This window comes from Artibeus jamaicensis, unplaced genomic scaffold (assembly GCF_021234435.1).
Source record: "Artibeus jamaicensis isolate MK-2021 breed Jamaican fruit bat unplaced genomic scaffold, CSHL_Jam_final contig_887, whole genome shotgun sequence".
NCBI lineage: Eukaryota > Metazoa > Chordata > Mammalia > Chiroptera > Phyllostomidae > Artibeus > Artibeus jamaicensis.
The window spans coordinates 1,283,651-1,306,441 of NW_026522003.1; the positions used below are offsets into that span (position 1 = coordinate 1,283,651).

The 22,791-nt window shown below is 46.1% G+C and overlaps 1 protein-coding gene across 6 annotated transcripts in view; it reads left to right on the top strand.

The window, feature by feature from the left end:
• Positions 1–1,512: 1,512 nt before the first annotated feature.
• SLC7A7 (solute carrier family 7 member 7) overlaps positions 1,513–22,791 on the top strand; it is a 37,145-nt gene continuing 15,866 nt past the window's right edge. Inside the window, exons 1-2 of one of the 6 annotated variants that reach the window (XM_037129306.2) lie at positions 1,513–1,688; positions 6,720–7,265. In XM_037129306.2, the coding sequence (XP_036985201.1) occupies positions 6,767–7,265 (499 nt within the window). In that variant the 5' untranslated portion in view covers positions 1,513–1,688; positions 6,720–6,766. Of the gene's footprint in view, positions 1,689–5,245; positions 5,387–5,445; positions 5,843–5,902; positions 6,046–6,447; positions 6,585–6,719; positions 7,266–22,791 lie in introns of those variants that run through there. The other 5 variants (XM_037129307.2, XM_037129310.2, XM_037129309.2 and 2 more) reach the window with 5 other exon arrangements.

Sequence of the window (22,791 nt, forward strand, 5' to 3'; positions counted from 1 at the left end):
AATCAGTCTAGGAGGACAGCGTTGTTCATTCACTCCTCCAGCAAACATTTCTTTACTGTCCGCATGTGCCCTTACTGAGAATAAGGGTAAATAAAGCTCTAGTGATTCTTGCTTGCATTGTAGTGGGGCAGCGGACAACAACTCCAAATTTGGCGTGGTAATGAGTGCCCTTGCAGAAAAGGCAAACATGGTGAAACGATGGAGAGGTTTGTGTTTAAGCACAGACCCGAATGGAATGAGTTTAGGGATTAACATCTCCGGGAAGAACGTTGCAGGCAGAGGGAACGGCAATCGTCAAAGCGCTTGCCCTGGAGCGTGATTGTGTGGCAGCAGCAAGGAGGCCGGTGTGGCTGGAGTGGAGAGAGAGAGAGAGCAGGGGCCAGAGCTGAGGGGCAGTTTTAGACTTCTGGTCTTTCCCTCATTTACAGCTTGGACCTGACCCCCGAGAAGTATTAAGGGGTGGACCAGCTGGGCAGCAACCTGGGTCTCAAAAGGCACTAAATTATTCTTGGAGTAATTCGGACATTTGGTACCAGTGAACTCTGATTTGTGTCTCTTCGTGACCTGTAAGTTGGCTCCCACTTACTGAGAAATCCTTAAAGACTGCTTACCTGGACCACCTGTCTCCAAAATAATTTTGCAACGTGCAAGTACAGGTATAAGTTACACGGTTTAGCCCTATGACCAGCTTTTAGTTGCTTGAAGGCAGCAGTCGCAGCTAGAATTTGGGGAATTGCACCTTACACTGTGAAGTGCCACTCCCTGAGTGAGATTTATATCATATCCACATTTTAAATGGTTTAATATGCTTACCAAGAAGTTGTCTGCTTCAGAAAGTTGTATGTAATGAGTTCATGTAATAAATTCTAATTTTGAGTAGAAAGAATGAGGCTAACAGTTTTTATTCCCAGAAAATCATATCCCCCCACTTTTGTTACATAAACATTCAACATGTTTAATCCTGGTTTGAAGTGATGCCAACTCATTAGCCCTGTGCCAGGGCTGGCTCGGCCCCCCTTGGCTGGCTTTGGCAACACGTGCATCACCTAAACCATTTGGGGACCTGACTGTGAGTGGGCTTGCTTAGCATTTAGGTATGCACTCAACTGCACCCCCAAAGTGATTTTCTTGATATGGATTGACTTACATAGGGTCTGAAACGGCACTGAGACTCTGGAGGTGGGCCCACAGAAGTCCATTGCCCTAACCATGGATTCTATGCCTTCAGCAGTGCCCATGATAGTATGAGAGTGGGAGATGCAGGGGAAATGGAATTAGTGGGAGGAGTCAGGGCATGAGGAGGGCTGTTTAAGTCACTGGGAGAGCTTCAGTGCTCAGTAAGTGTAGGGCAACAAGGAAGTTCGGGGGACTGGGGGTGTGCTAACAGGGGTTGCTGAGCTAGGGAAGAGGAGGAGCCTAGAGGCGGGCAGGCTTGGAGGTCCTGTGGGTCCCAGCTCCAGCCCGTCCTTCTGGCCCCTCCCCGCTGCTGCAGTCGGCCAGAGTCACACATATGTTTTCCTGTTTTTCATTTCGGTCCCATTACCCTCTGCCTTTTCTGCTCCTCAGAGTCAACAGCTGCTGCAGCTCCAGCCATACCCTGGCGCCCCTTCCCAGCACCTTTTCCTCCCCAGACCCCCAGTGTGCTGGTAGCCCCTCCTCCTCGAACCTGCCCAAAGGTCACGGGACTGGTAAGAGGTGGGAGACGGGGGTCAGTGGGTGAGAGGGGAAGTACAGGAGGAGGATGGAGTGAGAGTCCTGAATGGAAGGGACTCAGAGCCTCTTGTTTCCTGGCCCCAGTGCTGACCCTCCCGAGGCAGAGCCCTCTGCCCAGAGACCTCAGTCCTACATTAATGAAACACCTGGCCACAGGAGTAAACAATTTCTTGTTTCACTTTTTTCTTTTTGGACTGTTGTAGCCACAGTGGAATATAGAAAAACAAATGGAGAACTGGGGAGGGAGGAGCTGAGATTCCAGCTTGGGGTGATGGGGCAATCGAGCTGTACCAGAGTGTATTTGTTTTCTCTTTCTGTTGTTAGGGGAGGCAGCACAGGCCAGTTGGAGCTAGGAGGGCAGGATAGGGGTCTCTGGGGGAGAAATGATCTGCACACCTTTAGCTCCCTGAGCTTGACTGAGGAGCCAAGACCCTGAACTGTGTGCGGGTTTCTGGAGAAAGGGTATTTTGCTGTTGCCATTGGGTGGAGCTAGGGCCAGGGCCCCCACTGGCTCCTGCACCAGGCACTGTGTCCTGGGGGCCCTACTGACTGTGTTCCCTGAGCCCGTGAATCTGAAACTTCTCCCACAGGCTGGAGAGTGAGTGTGTTGTCCTGTAGTCTCCCCTAGGTCCTGAATGCACTTCAGACAGGGGAACGGGACAAGGGGTGCCGGTATCAGAAACACCATTGTCTCGTGGGGTTCTAGGCGCTGCAAAATTCTGTAAAGTCTGGTGTGCAAGAGCCCTTCTGGAGAGGTCCTGCCAGTCCCAGGTTGCCTATCTGATGGAAGCATTACCTTGTGAGCCAGGGTCTCAGGGAGAAATGTGAGCTGCCAGAGATGGTGCTTTTCTGCCCATGGTGCTGGTGCTAGGTGGTGGTTGACAAAAGAGGCTGTGAAGGACAGCCACCCCTGCCCAGTTTGTGTGGGCAAGTGCAAGCTAGGCCAGGAAGGAGGTTCTACCATTAGCATTCCTGATGAGGCCGCTAGGGTGTGCTGTTTGCTGGAATGTGTGTTTCTGTCTCAAGATTCCAAGAGAAGGACTTCTCTTTTCAGATACCACTTAGGCAGGAACTAAACCCAACATACCTCTTTCCCTATTTGCCCTCACGCCCTCTCTCCTTCCTTTGTCCCTCCTTCATTTCTTCTTCTTTTCTTAATGTCCCATTAGGACACATGCCCACCCCTTGGTGCTGAGGAATTGGGCCTTAAAAGGGCAGGCATGGTGATGTATTTCCATGCGCCTTGTTTGCTTTGTAAGTGGGCACCCTAGCAGTTGCAATGCTGCCGAGAGGGCTGGTATTTGCCTGCAAAGAGATGAGAAAGGGGAGGAACAGCCAGGAAGGAGGTGGATGGGCTTTGTTGGGGGGTCTAGGCTTCAGGCTGAAGAAGGGCGGAGGCTTTCTTTTTAATCACACCCTCTCCCGGGTAAATCATTAGGAAGCCATCTGAAGTGTTTTCTTGTCTGAAGAAGGCCTAGAGGCTGCTGGGTAGATGGGGGGGGGTAGGGATGTTGGGGAGGTAGTGCAGTGCCAGTTAAGAGTGTGGGCTCCGTTGGCTAGCCTGCCCTCACTAGTTTGGCACCCTGGTATGGGACTTAGTGCCCGCCTCAAGGGGCTGCAGGGAGGATTAAATGAGGTAGGGCATTTAGGTGCCTAGCAGTGTGTCTGGCTCCAGTAAGTGCTCAGTAAAGTGCTGGGCTGCCAGAGCTCACTGGGAAGTCACAGAAAAGGGGCTCTTGGGGACGTGTTCAGGGGGTTAGCCTGGGATGAGCTGCTGCTGCCTATTGCTCTCCTGGTTGTAGATCTTGTGGGGACCCTTAGGAGCTTAGGAGATTCCTGCTTGTGGCAGAAGAAGAGAGGGAAGAAGAGGGGAAAGGGGATGGCCACAGGCTGCTCCCCAGAAGGGGAGCTAGCTGGAGCTGGAAGAGCTGGGTCCTTTGTCTTGAGACTTTTATCTCTCTTTCTTGTGGGTGGGAATCTCTGGGGAGGTCTCGGGGGAGGGTTTCAGCAGATATTCATCCATTCTCTGAGTGTGCTCTTTTGGGGTTGTGGTCTCCACTGATAGGTCAGTGCCAGGACAGGGTCATTAGTCATTGAAGTTGATCCTGCATCTCCCACCTGGTTTTGCTGCTTTTCTGGGCCTGGAGCTGAAACACAACTGAGGCCTAGATGTTACCTGTAGGGAGGTGAACTTCTGTATCTGGCTGTCAATTGCCTGGCCACTTTGTTCAGCTTTCTATCTTGGTTTCCCTGTTCCACTTGCCAAGGAATTTTCCTACCTTCTTACTATTCTGTCTCAGTCATGTACTAGAAAGATGGGGAATTTCAAAGGTGTGTTAACCTAGATGTACAGAAACAGCGAACAGGGCTTGCTTATGTCAAATATAAGCCTTTTAGTAAAGAAGTTATATGTCTGGGGCATGACTACCCATCATAACCTGCCCAGTCAGGAATTTGTAATTAAATTACCCTTCGAAGTTACTCTCCATAGAACTTCCTTTTTATCCTTTTGGGAGAAGCATGATGTCTGGGAAAGCTAACATCTGGATCCTTCTCTTGGTTTAAAGAAAAGTTTCAGGGACTGGGATGAGAGGGAGTAGGGCAAAGATAACCACCTCTGGGATTTTTAGATCATCATTCTCTGGTTGTTGAGTGACCACAGAGGCTGTTTTTAAAAAGTCGTGAAAAAGGGCAGATAGTTGGATTTCAGAATGGATAGAATATATTTCTTTTGGTTAAAGAGACCCAAAATATCCCATTTAAGTAGACTATAAAGGTAGAATAATCTATTATTTCCAAAAAATACTCAACTTTTTCTTTCGGTTATGTGCCTGTATGTTCAAAATAGCTCAGTGAAATCCTAGTTCCCCTAATATTTTTAGGAGATTGGAGTAAACTTGTATTTGGGGAAGATGTTTGTAAGAGTTATGCTTACCCAAAGACCCTGGTATATTTTCTTAAGGATGAAAGGGCACAAGAGGGAGGGTGGGGTGAATGCAGCCAGAGGCTTGAGTATAATTTCTTGACCTTGTTTCCTTGGAAGGAGCTTGAGGCTCAGCCTTGGGGTAATGGCCCAAGTTCAGGGGCAGCCACCCCTCTCTTTGTGAGGGACAGTGTGAAATGTTCTACTTTTAGGACAGCTGATCTAATCACAAGGAACGGTTACTGCGCTCCCACTTCCTCTAATCTCAGTCTGAGACAAGCCTTCGGGTCACATTGTGCAACCTCAGTGGGCTGGGGTGGGGCTGGGGGACTGGGAGGGAGGGCTGTGCAGTGTTTCTCAGCCGGCCCTGTCCTCATCAGGGCCAGTTTGCGAGGAGACAGCTTCCTCAGGGTGTCAGAGCTGCGCCCAGCTGACAGTCCTTTCTTCTGGTTCCTGTCAAAGGAGGTTCTTGAGGGAGTGTCTTCTTATTGTAGAAAGTGCTGAGCCCAGAGCTCCCAGTTGCACTTTCTGCAGAGCTGAGGAGCCAGTGAACCTTGGACCCAGGCACAGTTGCTTCATACTCTTCTCTCCCGCCTTCAGCCCTCCTTGACTTCCCGATTTGACTCAAATCCATATGCCCTTGCCCAGCCATTCCTTTCACTGCTGGCTGAGAAGGAGTGGTCAGAGCACAGCTTCTGACTTCCACTGGCGTTGCTGCCGCTGCAGGAACCTGCTCACGCCTTTAGCCAGGTAGTGAGCGCTTTCCACTCTCTCCTTCAGCCCACCCCCTCGCGTGACCCCACCCCTCTTTGCTGCTGTGCAGTGTCCACTTCATCTCCTCAGTCTCTCTAGCCCTGGTACTTCTCCACTTGTGCGGCCAGCTTTGCACGTTTTTCTCTCAGCTGTCTCTTGCTCTGCGGGGGCCAACATCAGCTGCCCCACTTCAGCTGTTTCCTGGCTTTGGCTTTCAGTGCTGTGTGTCCAGCAGCAGCTCCCGGGTGGGAAGCGGTCATCAGCTGACTCCAATCATCTTTAGCTTGGGCTATACATTGGGATCGCCCTTCTCTCATTCGTACTATTTGGGTGATGCAACTATGCCGATGAGAGGAATTTGATGGCAGAGGATCTGGAATACTAAGGACTGGGAAAGGTATCGTGGAAAAGAAAGGCAAGGAAAAGAGGAAAATAGCCTGTCTTCAGGATGGGGTGAGGTCTCTGGGGTTGTGCTAGGGTTGAGCACTTCAACTGAGCAGGGCGATGGTTGTGGGTTTCCAGCTAGAAATCGCTGAAGCCTTTAGGTTTGCCAGAGCTAGAATCCTTGGGCGAAAAGAGCAGTGCTGTGAGGAGACCCCATAGATTATTTGCTTGCAAGGTTGGTTCCTCATGTGGCATCTCAACCCAGGTGACAGGTGAGCCTGAATTGGAGGGAAGACACACTTTTTATCATTTTTTGTCCTTACCTGAGGAGATGCTTATTGATTTTAGAGAGAGGGAAACGGAGGTGGAGAGGGAGGGAGAGAAATATTGATGTGAGAGAGAAACATCAATTGGCTGCTTCTCTTATGTGCCCCAGCTGGGAACTGAACCCACGACCTAGGCATGTACACTGATCGGGAATTGCACCTATGACCTTTTGGGTTATGGGACAACACGCCAACCAACTGAGCCACACTGGCCGGGGCCATACCTTTTTGGGGTAAAGCTGAAAACCGCTGGCTCAAATTATTTTGGCTGCACCTGGGAACTGCCAGATGATTGCCCTGATTCCTGTCTCTTATCACAGCAGGCCCAGGCAGAACCAGGTGTCAGTTTTCGATTTGTGAATCACATAGGCAGCACCAGTCTCAGCACGGTGAGGGGCACACGCTTCCTCTCTGGGGAATGAATACCTTCCTTTAAAAATTCAAGTTGCGGTTGTTTTGATGAGTCAGAGCCAGCAGGAGAAAAGGTTAATGGGGGGTGGGAGGCAAGAGGGAGGTCTCAGCCCTGGTGGGCAGGGCGGGTTGTCCATACTGGTCTTTATGGGGGAGGGTACTATGGTACTGCCGACTGCCTGATATATATTATCTTCATTCTTCCTTAGAGGGCAATGCCAGGAAGCTGGTGAAGTCTCTCTTTTCCTCCTCCACCATGGTTGACGGCGTTAAGTACGAAGTGGCCTCCCAGCACGTGGGGGAGGCCTCTCCTTTGGCAGAGAAGGCCTGCCCAGGGCCCGAGCAGGTGAAGCTGAAGAAGGAGATCTCGCTGCTGAATGGCGTGTGCCTGATTGTGGGGAACATGATTGGCTCCGGCATCTTCGTGTCCCCCAAGGGTGTTCTCATGTACAGTGCCTCCTTTGGCCTCTCCCTGGTCATCTGGGCTGTTGGGGGCCTCTTCTCCGTCTTCGGGGCCCTTTGTTATGCGGAACTGGGCACCACCATTAAGAAGTCTGGGGCCAGCTACGCCTACATCCTTGAGGCCTTTGGGGGACTGCTTGCCTTCATCCGACTCTGGACCTCTCTCCTCATCATTGAGCCTACCAGCCAGGCCATCATCGCCATCACCTTTGCCAACTACATGGTGCAGCCCATCTTCCCGAGCTGCTTCACCCCCTATGCTGCTGGCCGCCTGCTGGCTGCTGCCTGCATCTGTAAGTGGGGCTGGGGCAGGAGGTGCTGGGTAGAGCGCCAGGGTGGGCGCCTGGGTGTGAGTCTAGTTGGCTGGTAAGAGGTAGATGGAAGGAGATGCATGCCCCTACAAATGCTTTTATTTTATTAAAAATAATGTATGCTTTGTGTGAAAATTTGAACAGTACCAAAGTGTAAAAAGACCCACTGATTTACCTTTCACCCAACCCCCCATGGTAAGCATCATTAGCAGTTCGTGTGCCCTTCCTCATTTTCTTTTTGCTCCTTCAAGAGATGTAGTTTTGTTCTGTGGTTTACAACAATGGGATCATACTCCATACATAATGCTATAGTTTGCTTTCCCCCCAGAATTTATCAGTGACATTCTTTTCTATTTACAGATCTATGTTTTATTTTTATTTTACTTTATTTTTTAGAGTGGGGGAAGGGAGAGAGAAAGACAGGTAGAGAAACATTGATGTGAGAGAGAAACATCAATGTTAGAGAGAAACACCAATTGGTTGCCTTTTTGTATGTGCCCCAGGGGACTGAACCCAAAACCTAGGCATGTGCCCTGAGTGGGAATTGAACTCATGACCTTTTGGCCTGCAGGATGACACTCAACCAACTGAACCACACTGGGCAGGGCTTGGCTAGATTCTTAACACTGTTATAGATAGTCTGGTAGGTTGAAACCAGTAACCAGTAACCAGATAATTACTGGTGAAACTAACTGGGGTCCCCTCAGATGTAGGTATAGTCACATATTTTGTGTAGGGCAAAGTTTATTCCATCTAAGTAAAATTTCTAAGACAGCTGCATCCCTTTAAATGACAGAATTCTCTCATTTTAACCATCTTTGTTGAAATCTCTTTAAAACCAATGCTATATCTGCTTGCCTAAATAACTTGACATTTCTTTTGGTGACCTGGGGTTACCACGGCACATCTCAACTCTTGTTGAGATTATGATTATGGGGCCTTACCAGGCCATCGGGGTGGGGGTGAGTGTCGGCTTCCTCAGTGGCCTCAGGCTGCTGGCCTGACTTCAGTTCATCAGGTTTCATCGTTTTCTGGTTTTGGTCTAGTTCATCGGTTTCTGGAATGACAGCTGTCATTCCTTGATTCTGGCACTGTGCCCATCTACATTGGTCACCCTTTTTTACTTTGCTCTTTCTAATTTGGGAATAGAGATGGACTCAAACTCTTGTACACCCATTACCTATAAATACACATGTACCCTCATATAAATACATGCAAAGTAGCCACAATCATGATTAGTCTGCAGAGCTCCCTAGTGAATAAAATACAGAGTTTTGTGCTGCATGGATTCATGGCATATATTTGAGACAACTCTGGTAGAGTGAAAAGTGCCCCAGCCTTGTATTTGAGTCTGGGCTCAATAACTCCATGACCTTTGTCAAGGTGCAGTGACTATTTACTTCCAGATTACTGCAAGAATGAAATCAGATTCAGTGAAAACCATAAATCATGGCTCAAATGTACCATGTTAATTATATATTTAAAATTACTGTATCACTTCACTGCTTATAAGACTTTTTTCTATCTCTAATAACTTCAGAGGCACATGGAGATCTGGGAGAAGGTTCCAAAGGACAACGAAGATTGTAAGAATTTAGGGACATATGATTCATTCATGAGTTTCTTCCTCCAGCTATTATTTAATGAGCACCTAGGACAAGTCAGATGTTGAGACCTCTGTGGACACTCTGCCCATATACAACCTGCAGTAATATCTCTGTTTAACCATAATTATTCAGGGGCAAGCCAAGAAGTATCCCAGGGGGGAGACATACACAGTAACAAATAATTGTTATGCAAGATAATAGGTGTGGTTAATGAAGGCACCATAGGAGCAAGTAGGACAACCTTCTTCTTATGGGGAGGAGAGCTCAGGAAGATGTCACAGACAGCACAATGTCTCAACTGAATTTTGAAAAGACACACAGCTGTCTTCTAGGACATTTCTCATAGGGTAACTGCATGTAATAATGTGTGGAGATGCAAAAAGGTACGGACTGTTTAGAGGACTGCAGGTAGTTGGTGGAGCTGGAATGTGGAGTAAGAGACAGGGAAGAAGGTAGAGACTGGAAATATAGCCCAGGGTCAGCTCAAGGAGGGTTTTATATTATGCCTAAATAGGCTAGACTTTATTTTGAAAATAGGGGGGAGCTATCAATTTTAAGTGGGGAAGTAAAATCAGATTTGCTTGGAAGAACTCCTTTGGACATGTGGAGAGTGTTTTTGGAAAGAGACAGAAGGTAGGGAGACAGCTTTAGGGAGCTGAAACCTGAGTCCGTACAAAGTGTGGTGAAGGTCTGCCCTTCACCTTTGGAACTGAGATGAGGGGGTAGATGCTGAAATAGTCATGAGATGGGATTTCTAGGACTTCTGGATGTGAGGCTGTGTGGGAGCTCTCTGAGGTGTTACTAAGGGTTGAAGCTTGGAAAGACGGAGGTGATAGGGCCACCGTCTGGAATAGGAAAGGTGGTGATGGGGTACGGGGGCATCTGGGGCTTTACTGGGCTGCTCGTGCAGCTCTTCCATGGGCAGTGCCTTCCTCAGGTCATCACCACCCAGAGAGGATCACTTCCTCATCAACTGAGTCTCGCCAAAAAGGGAGGCTGATGTGTATAAATGACAGTGTTTATTAATGTGCAATTGTGGGCATACAGGTGTAATTTCTAAATAGCAGAAGGCATGAGTTCACTTCCATGGAACCCTCTTCCTCGTACTGTGGCGACTGGGAAACCAGTCAGGGAATTGCTTGCAGGAAATGGAGTGAGAATGAAGGAAGAATGTTTTGGCTCTTCGAAAATAATTTCCTGATGGTGGTGGAGTCTATAAGACATGGAGCTGAAAGGCAGAGCCTCTGCTTGTAGGGGGCTCATGGTGTGGAAGAGACCCTCAAAAACAGTCTAGCATAGTGTATATGGTAAGTGCTAGGAGTGGGGTGGCATGTGGCCTATTCAGGACATGATTTCTGCACTTGGCACTGGAGGAGAAAAAGGAATCAGGGCTGGTGAAGCGCTCCCTTAGCATGACCTTCAAGGCCCACTTTGTCTGACTTCTTTGACTCACTTTAGACATCTCACCCTCACCCTCTGTTCTCCAGCTACAGTTTGTTTTGCTTTTCCTTCAATTTGCCTGGCTCGTTCCTGCCTTAGGGGTTTTGTAACTAGGAATGATCTCTGACTGTCCCTTTTACTGGGAAGGCTCTTTCCCTAGATATCCTCAGAGCTTGTTACCTCACTCCATTCATATGTTTGCACACATGTTACCTTACCAGAGACCTACCCTGTTTAAAGTGAGATTTTAAATTAAAAAAGTGGCTGTTTTCTATCCTGTTTTTTTTTTTTTTAATCATGAGAGTAAGTGTTTTGCTCACTGCTGAATCTCTGGCACTTAGAACAGTGCCTATTGTTTGCTAGGCACTCAACAAATATCTGTTGAATGAAGAAGGGGCAAGTTCTAGATACAGGGAAGGGCAATGTAGAGGCATGAAGGCGAGAAAAAGTACGGGGTGTAGGGTGTGTAGGGGGGCTTGTGGGATGTGAGGGATTGTGGGATGTGAGGAAACAAAGGAAGCCAATGGGCTAGAGCATGAGGCAAACCTTCCTAGGGGTTTAGATTTTATTTTAAGGCACGTGAGGAGCCTTTGAAGGGTTCTAAGCAGGGAGGCAGTGTAGCTGGGGTAGGAGATAAGAAGCAAGGCTGGAGGGGAGACACTGATTAGAAAGCCCATTGCAGTCCAGGCATGAAATGAAAGCCTGAACTAGGGCAATGGCAGTGGGGGTGCAGCTTATTTAGGAGATGATATCTCTAGGAAAGAACAGATGGGAAAGCAATTTAAAAGGCACCATCAGTACAACCAATGACACTTACTGTGATGTCCGGTATAAGAAAGAGGTAGGTGACATCCACCAGCCTGTGAGTTCTGTGCCATAGGGGCTGAGCCTATGATCCCCAACAAAGAAACAAAGGGAGGAACTCAAGAAATATTCTTTGAATGAAGAAGTGAGGTTTCTAGTTTGGGCAACTGGTAGGTGCTAGCATAATGTACAAGGAGGGGGAGGACGCAATCATGTTGAATTTGAGATTTATTTGTAGGGTAGTAGGCAGATGTGCCCATCTGGAGCATAGGAAAGAGATGGGGCTGGAGACTGAGCATTCAGCAAATATTCCTGAAGCACTTGCCATTTTACAAGCACTGACTATTATCTTTATGGGGCTCTCAGTGTATCAGTATGTACACATGTGTACATGCTGGTGGGGGGCTAGGATAGGCAACCTGACACAAGATTACAATGGATTTTGATGAGTGTTGTGATTCTTGTGCAAGAAACTGTAGAAGACCTGAACTAGCCTAGGAGTTTATAAACTCTCCATAAAAAAGTTTAACATGACCCCTGAATGGTGAAGGAAAATTAACCAAGAGTAGAGAGGGTAGAGGAGCATTTCAGGCAGCTAGGACAGAATGTATGAAAACTTGTAGCCAAGAAAGAAGGACATCTTGAGGACACTGGAAAGGGGCTACTTCCGGCCAAGATGGAGGCATATCCATACCAGTAGGAAGGGCAGAGTGGGGAGGCCGAGCGGAGGGGGGTTGCGGCAAAAGAAGCCGTGGCTGATACAGACCCTGGGTGCGCAAGGCAGCAGCTGGAGGACCCTACCCGTGCAAGGTGGTGGCAGGCGGACCCAGCAAGGCGGCAGATTGTGGAGGGGCACAGTGCACAAGGCAGCTGGTTGACTGGGTGGTCCCACATTTGCACACAGATAAACCAGGTGAAACTGGGAAACAAGATAGACTGCACAACCCATGGTCCCAGCACCAGGAAATAAAGCCTCAAAACACCTATTGAAAACACCTGTGGGGGTTGAGGTGCTGGAATAGACTCCCAGCCTCACAGAAGAGTTTGTCGGAGAGACCCACAGGGTCCTAGAATGTACAGAAACTCACCCACGTGGGAATCAGCACCAGAAAGGCCCAGTTTGCTTGTGGGAAGCTGGGGAAGTGACTGAAATTCAGCAGAGAGTGGAGCAAGCACCATTGTTCCCTCTTGGACCCTCCCCCACATAGAGCATCACAGAGCAGTGACTGGGTTGACCCATGCGCGGGTGAACACTTAAGGCTCTGCCCCTCACTACATAATAGGCGCATCAAGACAAAAAAAAATTGTCCAAAGGAAAGAATAGATCAAAGTTCTAGAAAAAATACAACTAAGCGACCAAGAGATTGCCAAACTATCAGGTGCACAGTTCAAAGCACTGGTGATCAGGATGCTCACAGAACTGGTTGAATTTGGTTGCAAATTAGATGAAAAAATGAAGGCTACACTAAGTAAAATAAAGGAAAATGTACAGGGAACCAATAGTGATGGGAAGAAAACTGGGACTCAAATCAATGGAGTGGACCAGAAGGAAGAAAGAAACAACCAAACAGAAAAGAAGGAAGAAACAAGAATTAAAAAAGAAAAAAAGAAGCTTAGGAACCTCTAGGACATCTTTAAACGTTCCAACATCTGAATTATAGGGGTACCAGAAGGGGAAGAGGAGAGCAACAAGTGGAAAACTTTTTTGAACAAATAATAAAGGAGTATTTCCCTAATCTGGCAAAGGAAATAGATTTCCAGGAAATCCAGGAAGCTCAGAGAGTCCCAGAGAAGTTGGATCCAAGGAGGAACACACCAAGGGACATCATAATTACGTTACTCAAGATTAAAATGGAGAGAATCCCAGAAGCAGCAAGAGATAAGGAGACAGTTACCTACAAAGGAGTGCCCATAAGACTGTCAGATGATTTCTTAAAAGAGACCTTACAGGCAAGAAGGGGCTGGAAAGAAGTATTCCAAGTCATGCAAGGTAAGGACCTACATCCAAGATTGCTGTATCCAGCAGAGCTTTCATTTAGAATGGAAGGGCAGATAAAGTGCTTCTCAGATAAGGTCAAATTCAAGGAGTTCATCATCACCAAGCCCTTATTATATGAAATGTTAAAGGGACTTATCTAAGAAAAAAGATAAGAAATATGAACAGTAAAATGACAACAAACTCACAACTATTAACAACCACACCTAAAACAAAAACAAAAACAAACTAAGCAAACAACTAGAACAGGAACAGAACCACAGAAATGAAGATCACATGGAGGGTTAGCAACAGGGGAGTGGGAGGAAGAGAGAGGGGGAAAAGGTACAGAGAATAAATAGCATAAGTGGTAGGTAGAAAATAGACAGAGGGAGGGTAAGAATAGTATGGGAAATGTAGAAGCTGAAGAACTTATGATACATGGACACGAACTAAAGGGAGGGAATGTGGGTGGGAGAGGGTGTGCAGGGTAGACGGGAGTGAAGGGGAAAAATGGGACAACTGTAATAGCATAATCAATAAAATATATTTTAAAAAAACAGTGGAAGGGGTTTAGGGTGGGCTATAGTGTTGAGTTTAAGATTGGAAAAAAATTTTTTAATGTTATTAATTAGTTTTTAGAGAGGAGAAGGGAGGGAGAAAGAGAAGGAGAGAAACATTGATGTGCAAGAGATACATTGTTAGGTTGCCCCTCTCACACCCCCAACTGGGGATCTGGCCCATAACCCAGGCATGTGCCCTGACTGGGAATCGAACTAGTGACCCTTCAGTTCACAGGCTGGCTGGCAGTCAATCCACTGAACCACATCAGCCAGGGCTAAGATAGGAAATGTTAAGAGCTGGATTGCAGAGGTAGATGGAGGTCATGGGAGAGGCTTTTCAGGGCTTTATAAACTCTTTTAGCTATTATTGCTGTGAAACAAATCATGGAAAACTTAGTGGCTTTGAACAGTAGCCATTTTATTTTTATCTTTCATGGTTTCTGTGGCTCAGGAATTTGGGAAGGCATAAGTGGAACAGTTCTGGCTCAGGGTCTCATGTGGTTGTTTCACATGGTGGGGTGGCAGGGGCTGGAACTGGGGTGCTGAAGGTGGGGACTAGCTGGGCATCTTTTTCTCTTCAGGCTGTGTCAGGGCCTCTCCATGTGGTCTCTCCATTGGGACTGCACTGAGCTTCTTCACAGAATGGTAGCCTCAGAGCAGTCAGACTGTTTACTTGGCAGCTGAAGGCCTCAAGAATGGGTATCCCAGCAAGCCATGTGGAAGCTGCATTGCCTTTATGACCTAGCCCCTGAAGTCACATGGTGCCACTCCTGCTGTACTTGAGAGGTTGAAACAGTCACAGAAGATCATCCAGTGATGATCTGTGCTTCAAGAAGCACAGGCTTTACCTTTTGATGGAGTATCAAAGTCTCATTGTATGAAAAGCATGTGGGATGGGACATGCTTGTTGAGACATCCTGGGGAAATAAAATCTACCACAAGAACCATATTAAGGAGTTTGGTGGGCTTGCAATTTTCTACTGGTGTGCTATGGCATGCTGGTGTGCTGCAGGGCTTTTTAAAACATGTAATACCTGACTAGTTAGTCAGGGGCACTGACCATAGATTGTTAAATAACAGCAATGACAACAAAAAAATGACAGCAGCCAATACAACAGTAGCCATCTGGTGTGAATGAATCAAAATTATACCTATTTTTAATACATTTTTTGGTGTGCCACATAGTTTTAGTACTTAGTTTATGTGTGCCATGGGATAAAAAAAGGTGGAAAATCACTGTCCTAAGGCAATGAGAAACCTCTTCAGGCATTTGAAGCAGGAGAGTGACATTTGTGACTTAGATTCTAGAATTGTGGATTTTTAAAAAGATTACTCTGGTAGCAGTTTGCAGGACTGAAAGCAGGCGACCGGTTATGATGCAGTTGCCATGATCCCAGTAAGTGATGAGAGTGGCTTGGACTAGAGGCATGTCCGGGGGATGAGGAAACAGGTTAAGACTTGGAACCTGATTGAATAAGGGCAGAGGTTGTTGATGATGATAAGGTGCCCAGGTTTCTGGGTAACTGGGCGGAGGGTTATGCCAGTTACTGAAAAGGGAAATACTAGAGGAGCAGTGGGTTGGAGAGAAATTGATGGGATCAGTTGTGGATAGATTGAGTTTGTACCTGGCGATGTCCAGTCAGTAGGTGGCTGGATATTCATATGTATTTGGAATCATGACACTTGGGCTGGTGATGTACTTTTGGGAATCTTCAGTATATAGATAATAGTTGAAATCACAGTAGCAGATGAGATGATCTTGGGACCAGATGTAGAAAGAGAGGAGAGAAGGGCTTAGGACCTTCTGAAGCTACCAACATGAAGGGATAAATACTCTGCAAAAAGGTGGAGAAGAAGGATCTAGAGAGATAGGCAGGAAATGGGAGATGGTGAGTGGAAGAGGGCAATTTGAGGAGTCAGTGGTCAACAGTGTCCAATCTGGTAAAAGGGCAAGCTAGATAAGGAGTGGAGTTGCTTGGATTTATCAACATGAAGGTCACTGGTGATTTTGGAGAGGGAAATTTCAGGGCATTGTGGGTGGCGCTGGATTTCAGAGTTTATTCATCCAGTGAAACTTGAATGCCTGCTGTGTGCCTAGTTCTGGGGTAGGCCCTGGGGATACGAGGATGACTCTTACTCTGTAGTTCACAGTCCATGGGAGAGACAGGTATGTAAATCATTCTAATGCCCTGTAGGTTAAATTCGGGGCAGGGTGGATGGAGCCCAGAGGAGGGGCTACACAGCCAGCATCCTTGGCAAATAAGAGGTAAAGGAAAATTGTCAAGTCTTCTCGATGGAGTGGTGGAGTGGATGTCAGAGATTGGAGTGTAGCTTAGATATACTTTCCGAAAGACTGACAGTGTGTAGGCAAGAAGGGTGGTGGTTAGAGGGAGGGGCTGAGCTCGGGGGAGGAGTTTATGGGAAAGACTTAAGCCTGCTTTAGCTAGGTTTGGGGGTCTATTTCTGGAAAAGCTGGATGGATGAAATATCCTTATCCTACAATAAGGTCTTCTCCGTGGTTGGAATGTGGGGGTGCCCTGAGCCAGCATTTCTCTCCCCTGAACAGTGCGGAGGACACCCTCATCCCTTTGGGATGCAGCAGTCATGGGGGTTAAGAGCGTGGAACCAGGCAGAGTGAATTTATTAGCCTTAGTTTCTTCATCTCTAGAATGTGGTCTTTGTCTCATAGAGATGTGATCTATATTTCTGCCATACTTTCATCCTTTTCTTTTCAAACGGTGCCCATTTCAGGAAAGCAGATAAAGGTTTCTGCTTCTGTTGGAGTGGCTCACTGTCCCTCTATAGGTGTAACCTTCCTTTAGAACTGCTGTGACTTACAGCCCTAGATAGGCCAGCATTGCTGATAGATCTTGAAATCATTTACCAATTATTGCTTAGGGCAGCGATTTCCAACCTTTTCCATCTCATGGCACATGTAAACTAATTACTAAAATTCTGCAGCACACCAGAAGATACATTTTTGCCAATCTGACAAAAAATTGTTATGATTTTGATTCATTCACACCTGGCGGCTGTTGTTATGGCTGTTGTCATGTTTTTTAAAATTAATTAATTAATTGATTGATTTTTGTATCAGTATTTTTTTTTAGTTTATCTATTTTAATTGTAGTTAAAGTACAGTTTTCTGTCTTTTACTCTCATCCCAGCCCACCCCCCAGTGCTCCCCACCTCCCTCCCATTTCCACCCCCCTTAGTTTTTGTCCATGTGTCCTTTATACTTGTTCCTGTAAATCGTTCCTCTTTTCTCCTGAAATTCCCTCCCCTGTCCCTTCTGGTCACTCTCAGCCTGTTCTCTATTTCAGTGTCTTTGGTTACATTTTGTTTGCTTGTTTGTTTTGTCGTTTAGCCTCCTGTTAAAGGTGAGATCATATGGTATTTGCCTTTCACCACATGGCTTATTTCACTCAGCATAATGCTTTCCAGTTCCATCCATGCCATTGCAAAGGGTAGGAGCTCCTTCTTTCTTTCTGCTGCATTGAATGCCACTGTGTAAATGTACCATAATTTTTGGATCCATTCATTTACTGATGGGCACCTAGGTTGCTTCCAGCACTTGGCTATTGTAAATTGTGCTGCTATGAACATTGGGGTGCATAGGTTCTTTTGGATTGGTGTTTCAGGGTTCTTAGGGTATAATCCTAGCAATGGAATTGCTGGGTTAAAAGGCAGATCCATTTTTAGCTTTCTGAGAGAATTCCATACTGTTTTCCAGAGTGGTTGTACCAGTCTGTAATCCCACTAACAGTGAACTAGGGTCCCCTTTTCTCCACAACCTCTCCAACACTTGTTATTTGTTGCTTTGTTTATGATGGCCATTCTGACCAGTATAAAGTGGTATCTCATTGTGGTTTTAATTTGTATCATTCTGATAGCTAGCAATATTGAGCATCTTTTCATGTGTCTCTGGATCCTCTGCATGTCCTCCTTGGAGAAGTGTCTGTTCAAGTCCTTTGCCCACTTTTTTTTTATTAGAGTTTTTTAAAAATTTTTAAACATTTTTTAATTGATTATGCCATTACATTTGTTCTATTCCCCCCCATTCCCCTCCACCCTGCACACCCCCTCCCCCACCATTCCCCCCCTTCAGTTCATGAACACGTCTCAAGTTCTTTAGATTCTGTATTTCCCCTACTATTCTTACCCTCCCCCTATCTATTTTCTATCTACTGTCTATGCTACTTATTTTCAGTACCTTCTCCCCCCTTCTCCTCCTCCCACTCCCCTATTGCTAATCCTCCACATGATCTTCATTTCTATGGTTCACTCCTGATCTAGCTGTCCTCTTAATTTGCTTTTGTTTTAGGTGTGGTTGTTGATAACTGTGAGTTTGCTGTCCTTTAACTGTTCATCTTTTTAATCTTCTTTTTCTTAGGTAAGTCCCTTTAACATTTCATATAATAAGGGCTTGGTGATGATGAACTCCTTGAATTTGACCTTATCTGAGAAGCACTTTATCTGCCCTTCCATTCTAAATGAAAGCTTTGCTGGATAGAGCAATCTTGGTTGTAGGTCTTTAGATTTCATGACTTGGAATACCTCTTTCCAGCCCCTTCTTGCCTGTAAGGTCTCTTTTGAGAAATCAGCTGACAGTCTGATGGGAACTCCTTTGTAGGTGACAGTCCCCTTAGCTCTTGCTGCTTCTAGGATTCTCTCCTTCATTTTAATCTTGGCTAATGTAATTATGATGTGCCTTGGTGTGTTCCTTCTTGGGTCCAACTTCTTTGGGATTCTCTGAGCTTCCTGGATTTCCTGGAAGTCTATTTCCTTTCCCAGAATGGGGAAGTTCTCTTTTATTATTTGTTCAAATAAGGTTTCCACTGGTGACTGTTCCTCTTCCCCTTCTGGTACCCCTATAATTCGAATGTTGGAATGTTTAAAGATGTCCTGGAGGTTCCTAAGCCTCTCCTCATTTTTTTGAATTCTTGTTTCTTCATCCTTTTCTGTTTGGTCATTTTTTTCCCTCTTTCTGGTCCACTCCTTTGATTTGAGTCCCAGTTTCCTTTCCATTACTATTGGTTTCCTGTGCATTACCATTCATTTCAATTAGTTTAGCTTTCATATGTTTCTCTAATTTGTGACTAAAATCAACCAGTTCTGTGAGGATCCTGATCACCAGTGTTTTGAACTGTGCACCTGAAAGTTTAGCTATTTCTTCATTGCTTAGATTTATTGGCTCTGGGGCTCTGAGTTGTTCTTGAGCCATTTTTGGTCTGTTCGTACTTGTTAAGTATGAGGAGCGGAGCCTTAGTTGTTTACCGGGGTAGAGCTACCCAGGTCGCTGGTTTGTGATGCTGTATGTGGGGGCGGGGTCAGAGAGGGAGCAATGGCGGTCCTCTCTGCTAGCCCGGTCCGTCCCACCATTCGCCCCCGCCTGTTTATCTGAGTGGAAATGTGCGAGCCCTACGCCCTGCGCCATGCAGTCTCAATGCTCACCTCTTCACTGGTTTATCTGCACGCAAATGCTCGACTGACAGCAGCCAGCCGCGCCTCTTCCCTGTGTCCGCCCCCGTAGCTATCCCGCACCTGGTATCTGTGCCTTTGGCTGCTTGCGCACCACCGGGTCGAGGATCTTTTTGGCCAACCTGCTCCGCTGCTGGCTTCGCCCCTCCTACCGGTTTAGCTGAGCATTTAGTTGTTTTTGGACTCTGTATTGTCGATTTTCTGTGTGGTTTGGTTGCATTTATTGTTGTTAAAACTTTGTTGATTTTAGATTTGGTTGTGCGCAGACGCAAGGTGTTTCCACCTACGCCTCCATCTTGGCGGAAGTCCCCTTTGCCCACTTTTTAATTGGGTTTCTTGTCTTCTTAGAGTGGAGTTGTGTAAGTTCTTTATATATTTTGGAGATTAAACCCTTGTCTGAAGTATCATTGGCATATATGTTTTCCCATATGGTTGGTTCTCTTTTTATTTTAATACTGTTTTCTTTAGCCATGCGGAAGCAGCTTTTTATTTTGATGAGATCCCATTTGTTTATTCTTTCCTTTATGTCCCTTGCTCTAGGGGACATATGAGTAAAAATATTGCTGTGTGAAATATCTGAGATTTTCCTATCTATGTTCTCCTCTAGGACTTTAATGGTGTCATGGCTTCTATTTAAGTCTTTTATCCACCTTGAATTTATTTTGGTGTACGGTGTAAGTTGGTGCTCGAATTTCATTTTTTTGCATGTAGCTGTCCAGTTCTCCCAAACCCATTTGTTGAAGAGGCTATCTTTACTCCATTTTATGTTGCTGCCCCCTTGGTAGAATATTAATTGACTGTAGAGACTTGGGTTTATTTCTGGGCTCTCTGTTCTGTTCCATTAGTCTATGTGCCTGTTTTTATGCCAGTACCAGGCTGTTTTGATTACAGTGGCCTTGTAATACAGTTTGGTATCAGGTATTGTGATCCCTCCTACTTTGCTTTTCTTTCTCAAAATTGCAGCAGCTACTCAGGGCCGTTTATGGTTCCATATACATTTTTGAAGTGTTTGTTCTATGTCTGTGAAGTATGTCATTGGTACTTTAATAGGTATTGTATTGAAAATGTACATTGCTTTGGGTAGTATGGACATTTTGATGATGTTAATTCTTCCAATCCATGAACATGGTATATGGTATATGTTTCCATTTATTTGTGTCTTCCCTGATTTCTTTCTTCAGTGTTGTGTAGTTTTCTGCATACAGGTCTTTTACCTTCTTGGTTAGGTTTATTCCTAGGTATTTTATTTTTCTTTTTGCTATATTGAATGGGATTTTTTCCTTAATTTCTGCTTCTGCTGTTTCATTGTGTTGTCATGTTTTAATCTGACAACATAAGGGAAAAGAGGTCAGTGACCCTGACTAAATAGTCAGATACTGCATGTTTTAAAAATTCTTGGTCACACTGGTTGAAAATCGCTGGTGAGGTAAATTTTTTTGTATGTGTGGGTGACTTCACTCACTGCTGATTTCATTGTCAGGGTAATCACATGTTGCCCTCTCTGCCAGGAATTCTTTCCCTCCCCCAACCCCAGCACCAGCCTCCATGTACTCAGGCCAGATAACAGGGGTCCTGGTACCCCTCAGCACCCCCTTCACTGCCCCTGACTGGATGGGTTACCTTGCAGTGACTTTCACACTTTCCTTCCTATAATTAATTGTCCATGTTCACATTTCTGTGAAGGCTGGGGCCTGGGTCTTAATCACAGAGCCTGTACAGGGCGTGGAACACAGTTGGTGCTCAATATATGCTTGTCGTGTGGATGATGATTGGATGGATGGATAATTGATTAATTCCGAGCTCAGACAAAAATTGCTGTCCTGTCCAGGGTACTATAAATGGTCACTCTTCCCAACCAGAGAGGTGTGCAGACGGCCCTTCCTGGGGCTGATTATTCTGGTTTTCCAGAGTTCTTCGAGATTGTTCCAGTTCTCTGCGGCCAGAGCTCCATGACCCCAGTGGAGACAATCCCACTCCTAGTCTCACATCTCTGAATCCGAATAGGAAGGCACATGGAGTGGTGGAATGTATGCCAGCTTTGTAGCTGGCTTGGGTGACTTCGGTTTTCTCAATTGTAAGATAAAGATAACATACCTACTTCAAAAAATGATTTGAGAGAGAAAGGGGAGAGAAAGAGAGAGATTAGATAAATAGATATGGATTTGTTGTTCCACTGTGATGCATTGAGAGGTTGCTTCTTGTATGTATGGGCCTTGACCAAAGATTGAACCTACATCTTTGGCACATCGGGATGACACTTTGATGCCTTAGCCCACTGTGCTACCCAGACAGGTTATACCTACTTTTAATTTTATGGTAGCTTCAAGGACTGACACTCTTATTCCTCTTTGCAGGAGGTGGAACTTTTCTCTTGGCAGAGTCAGATCTGGGTGTCCAGAAGTCCAGCTTCACCCAACGGCCCTTTGTTTGGAGCTGATGTGCTTTGGCCCATTGTTAGCTGTGTTGGGTAATTCTGTTCCTGCATACACTTGCCCACCGCGTGACCTAGGTTTTTTCATCTTTTGCTAACAGGACATTTTACCTTCTGTGTCTTCAGTCCGCCTACTATACTAATCAGCCAGCAGCACATATTCAGGGACCCCTGTGAACAGACAGACAGACTACTGTAGTCTTTGTGTCCCTGACACTTGACTTCAGTGACTTGCGTGTAGAAGGTGCTTCAGTGAATGTTGACTGGGTAGATGAACTGAAGATATGGTTCCAGACTCAGCTTGGCTGAGAAGGGCACTGTGTGCTTTTGGCCCTCAGGGTGGTGGTGGGGCTGCTGTAGGAATTGGGGAGTGGGGCGGGCAGTCAATTCCTACTGAGTCTGCTAAAGCTGCTTGTGGACCGTGAAGGACTTCAGACCTCTGTATATTTGTCTGAAAACTTTGGCCACATGCAGTTTTTTCTGGTATTAGAATGGCTGACTTCATGAACTTGTGGCTGATGAGGTGGAACAGCCAGATACTGGGCCCCCAACTGATTTTTGCTCTTTGAACTTTATGCTGGGAAGCTGGTTATCTCTCCCGAGGGGTGTTCCCAAGAGCCATTTTAAGTTCATGGTGGAGAAACTTTCATTTCATGTCCCACATTCACAGCAACACACAGGCTGCAGCCAGAGCTGTGGGGTCCATGTGAATTTGGAACAAACTTCATCAGCAGTGAGGGAGGCAGAATTCTGTGCTGGTTTGATTCTCAAGGCTCTTTGGGGGTTCACCCTTGGTCTCTTCATTGATCTGTTCTTTTTCTCTCTGCTTCAGAAGAGCCTAGAGGAAATGGGGGGAAGGAGCCAGGGACAGTGAGTCCCATCCCTGGATGTACACTGAAATTACCTAGGGGGTTTCAAAAATACTCACAGTGCCCTGGTCGGGTAGCTCAGTTGGTTGGGGCATTGTCTTGTACACCCACAGGTTGCTGGTTTGATTTCTGGTCGGGGCACATGTCTGGGTTGTCAGTTCAATCCCTGGTCAGGGTGTGGTTGGGGCACATGTGGAGTAAACCAATGGGCATTTCTCTACCCTGCTCCCCAAATGGATAAATAACATATCCTCTGGTAAGAATTTTAAAAAGCTACTTATGGCCTCTTCTTCTCCTTCCTCGTTCCCCCAACCAAATAAATCTGTACCACTGGGTAG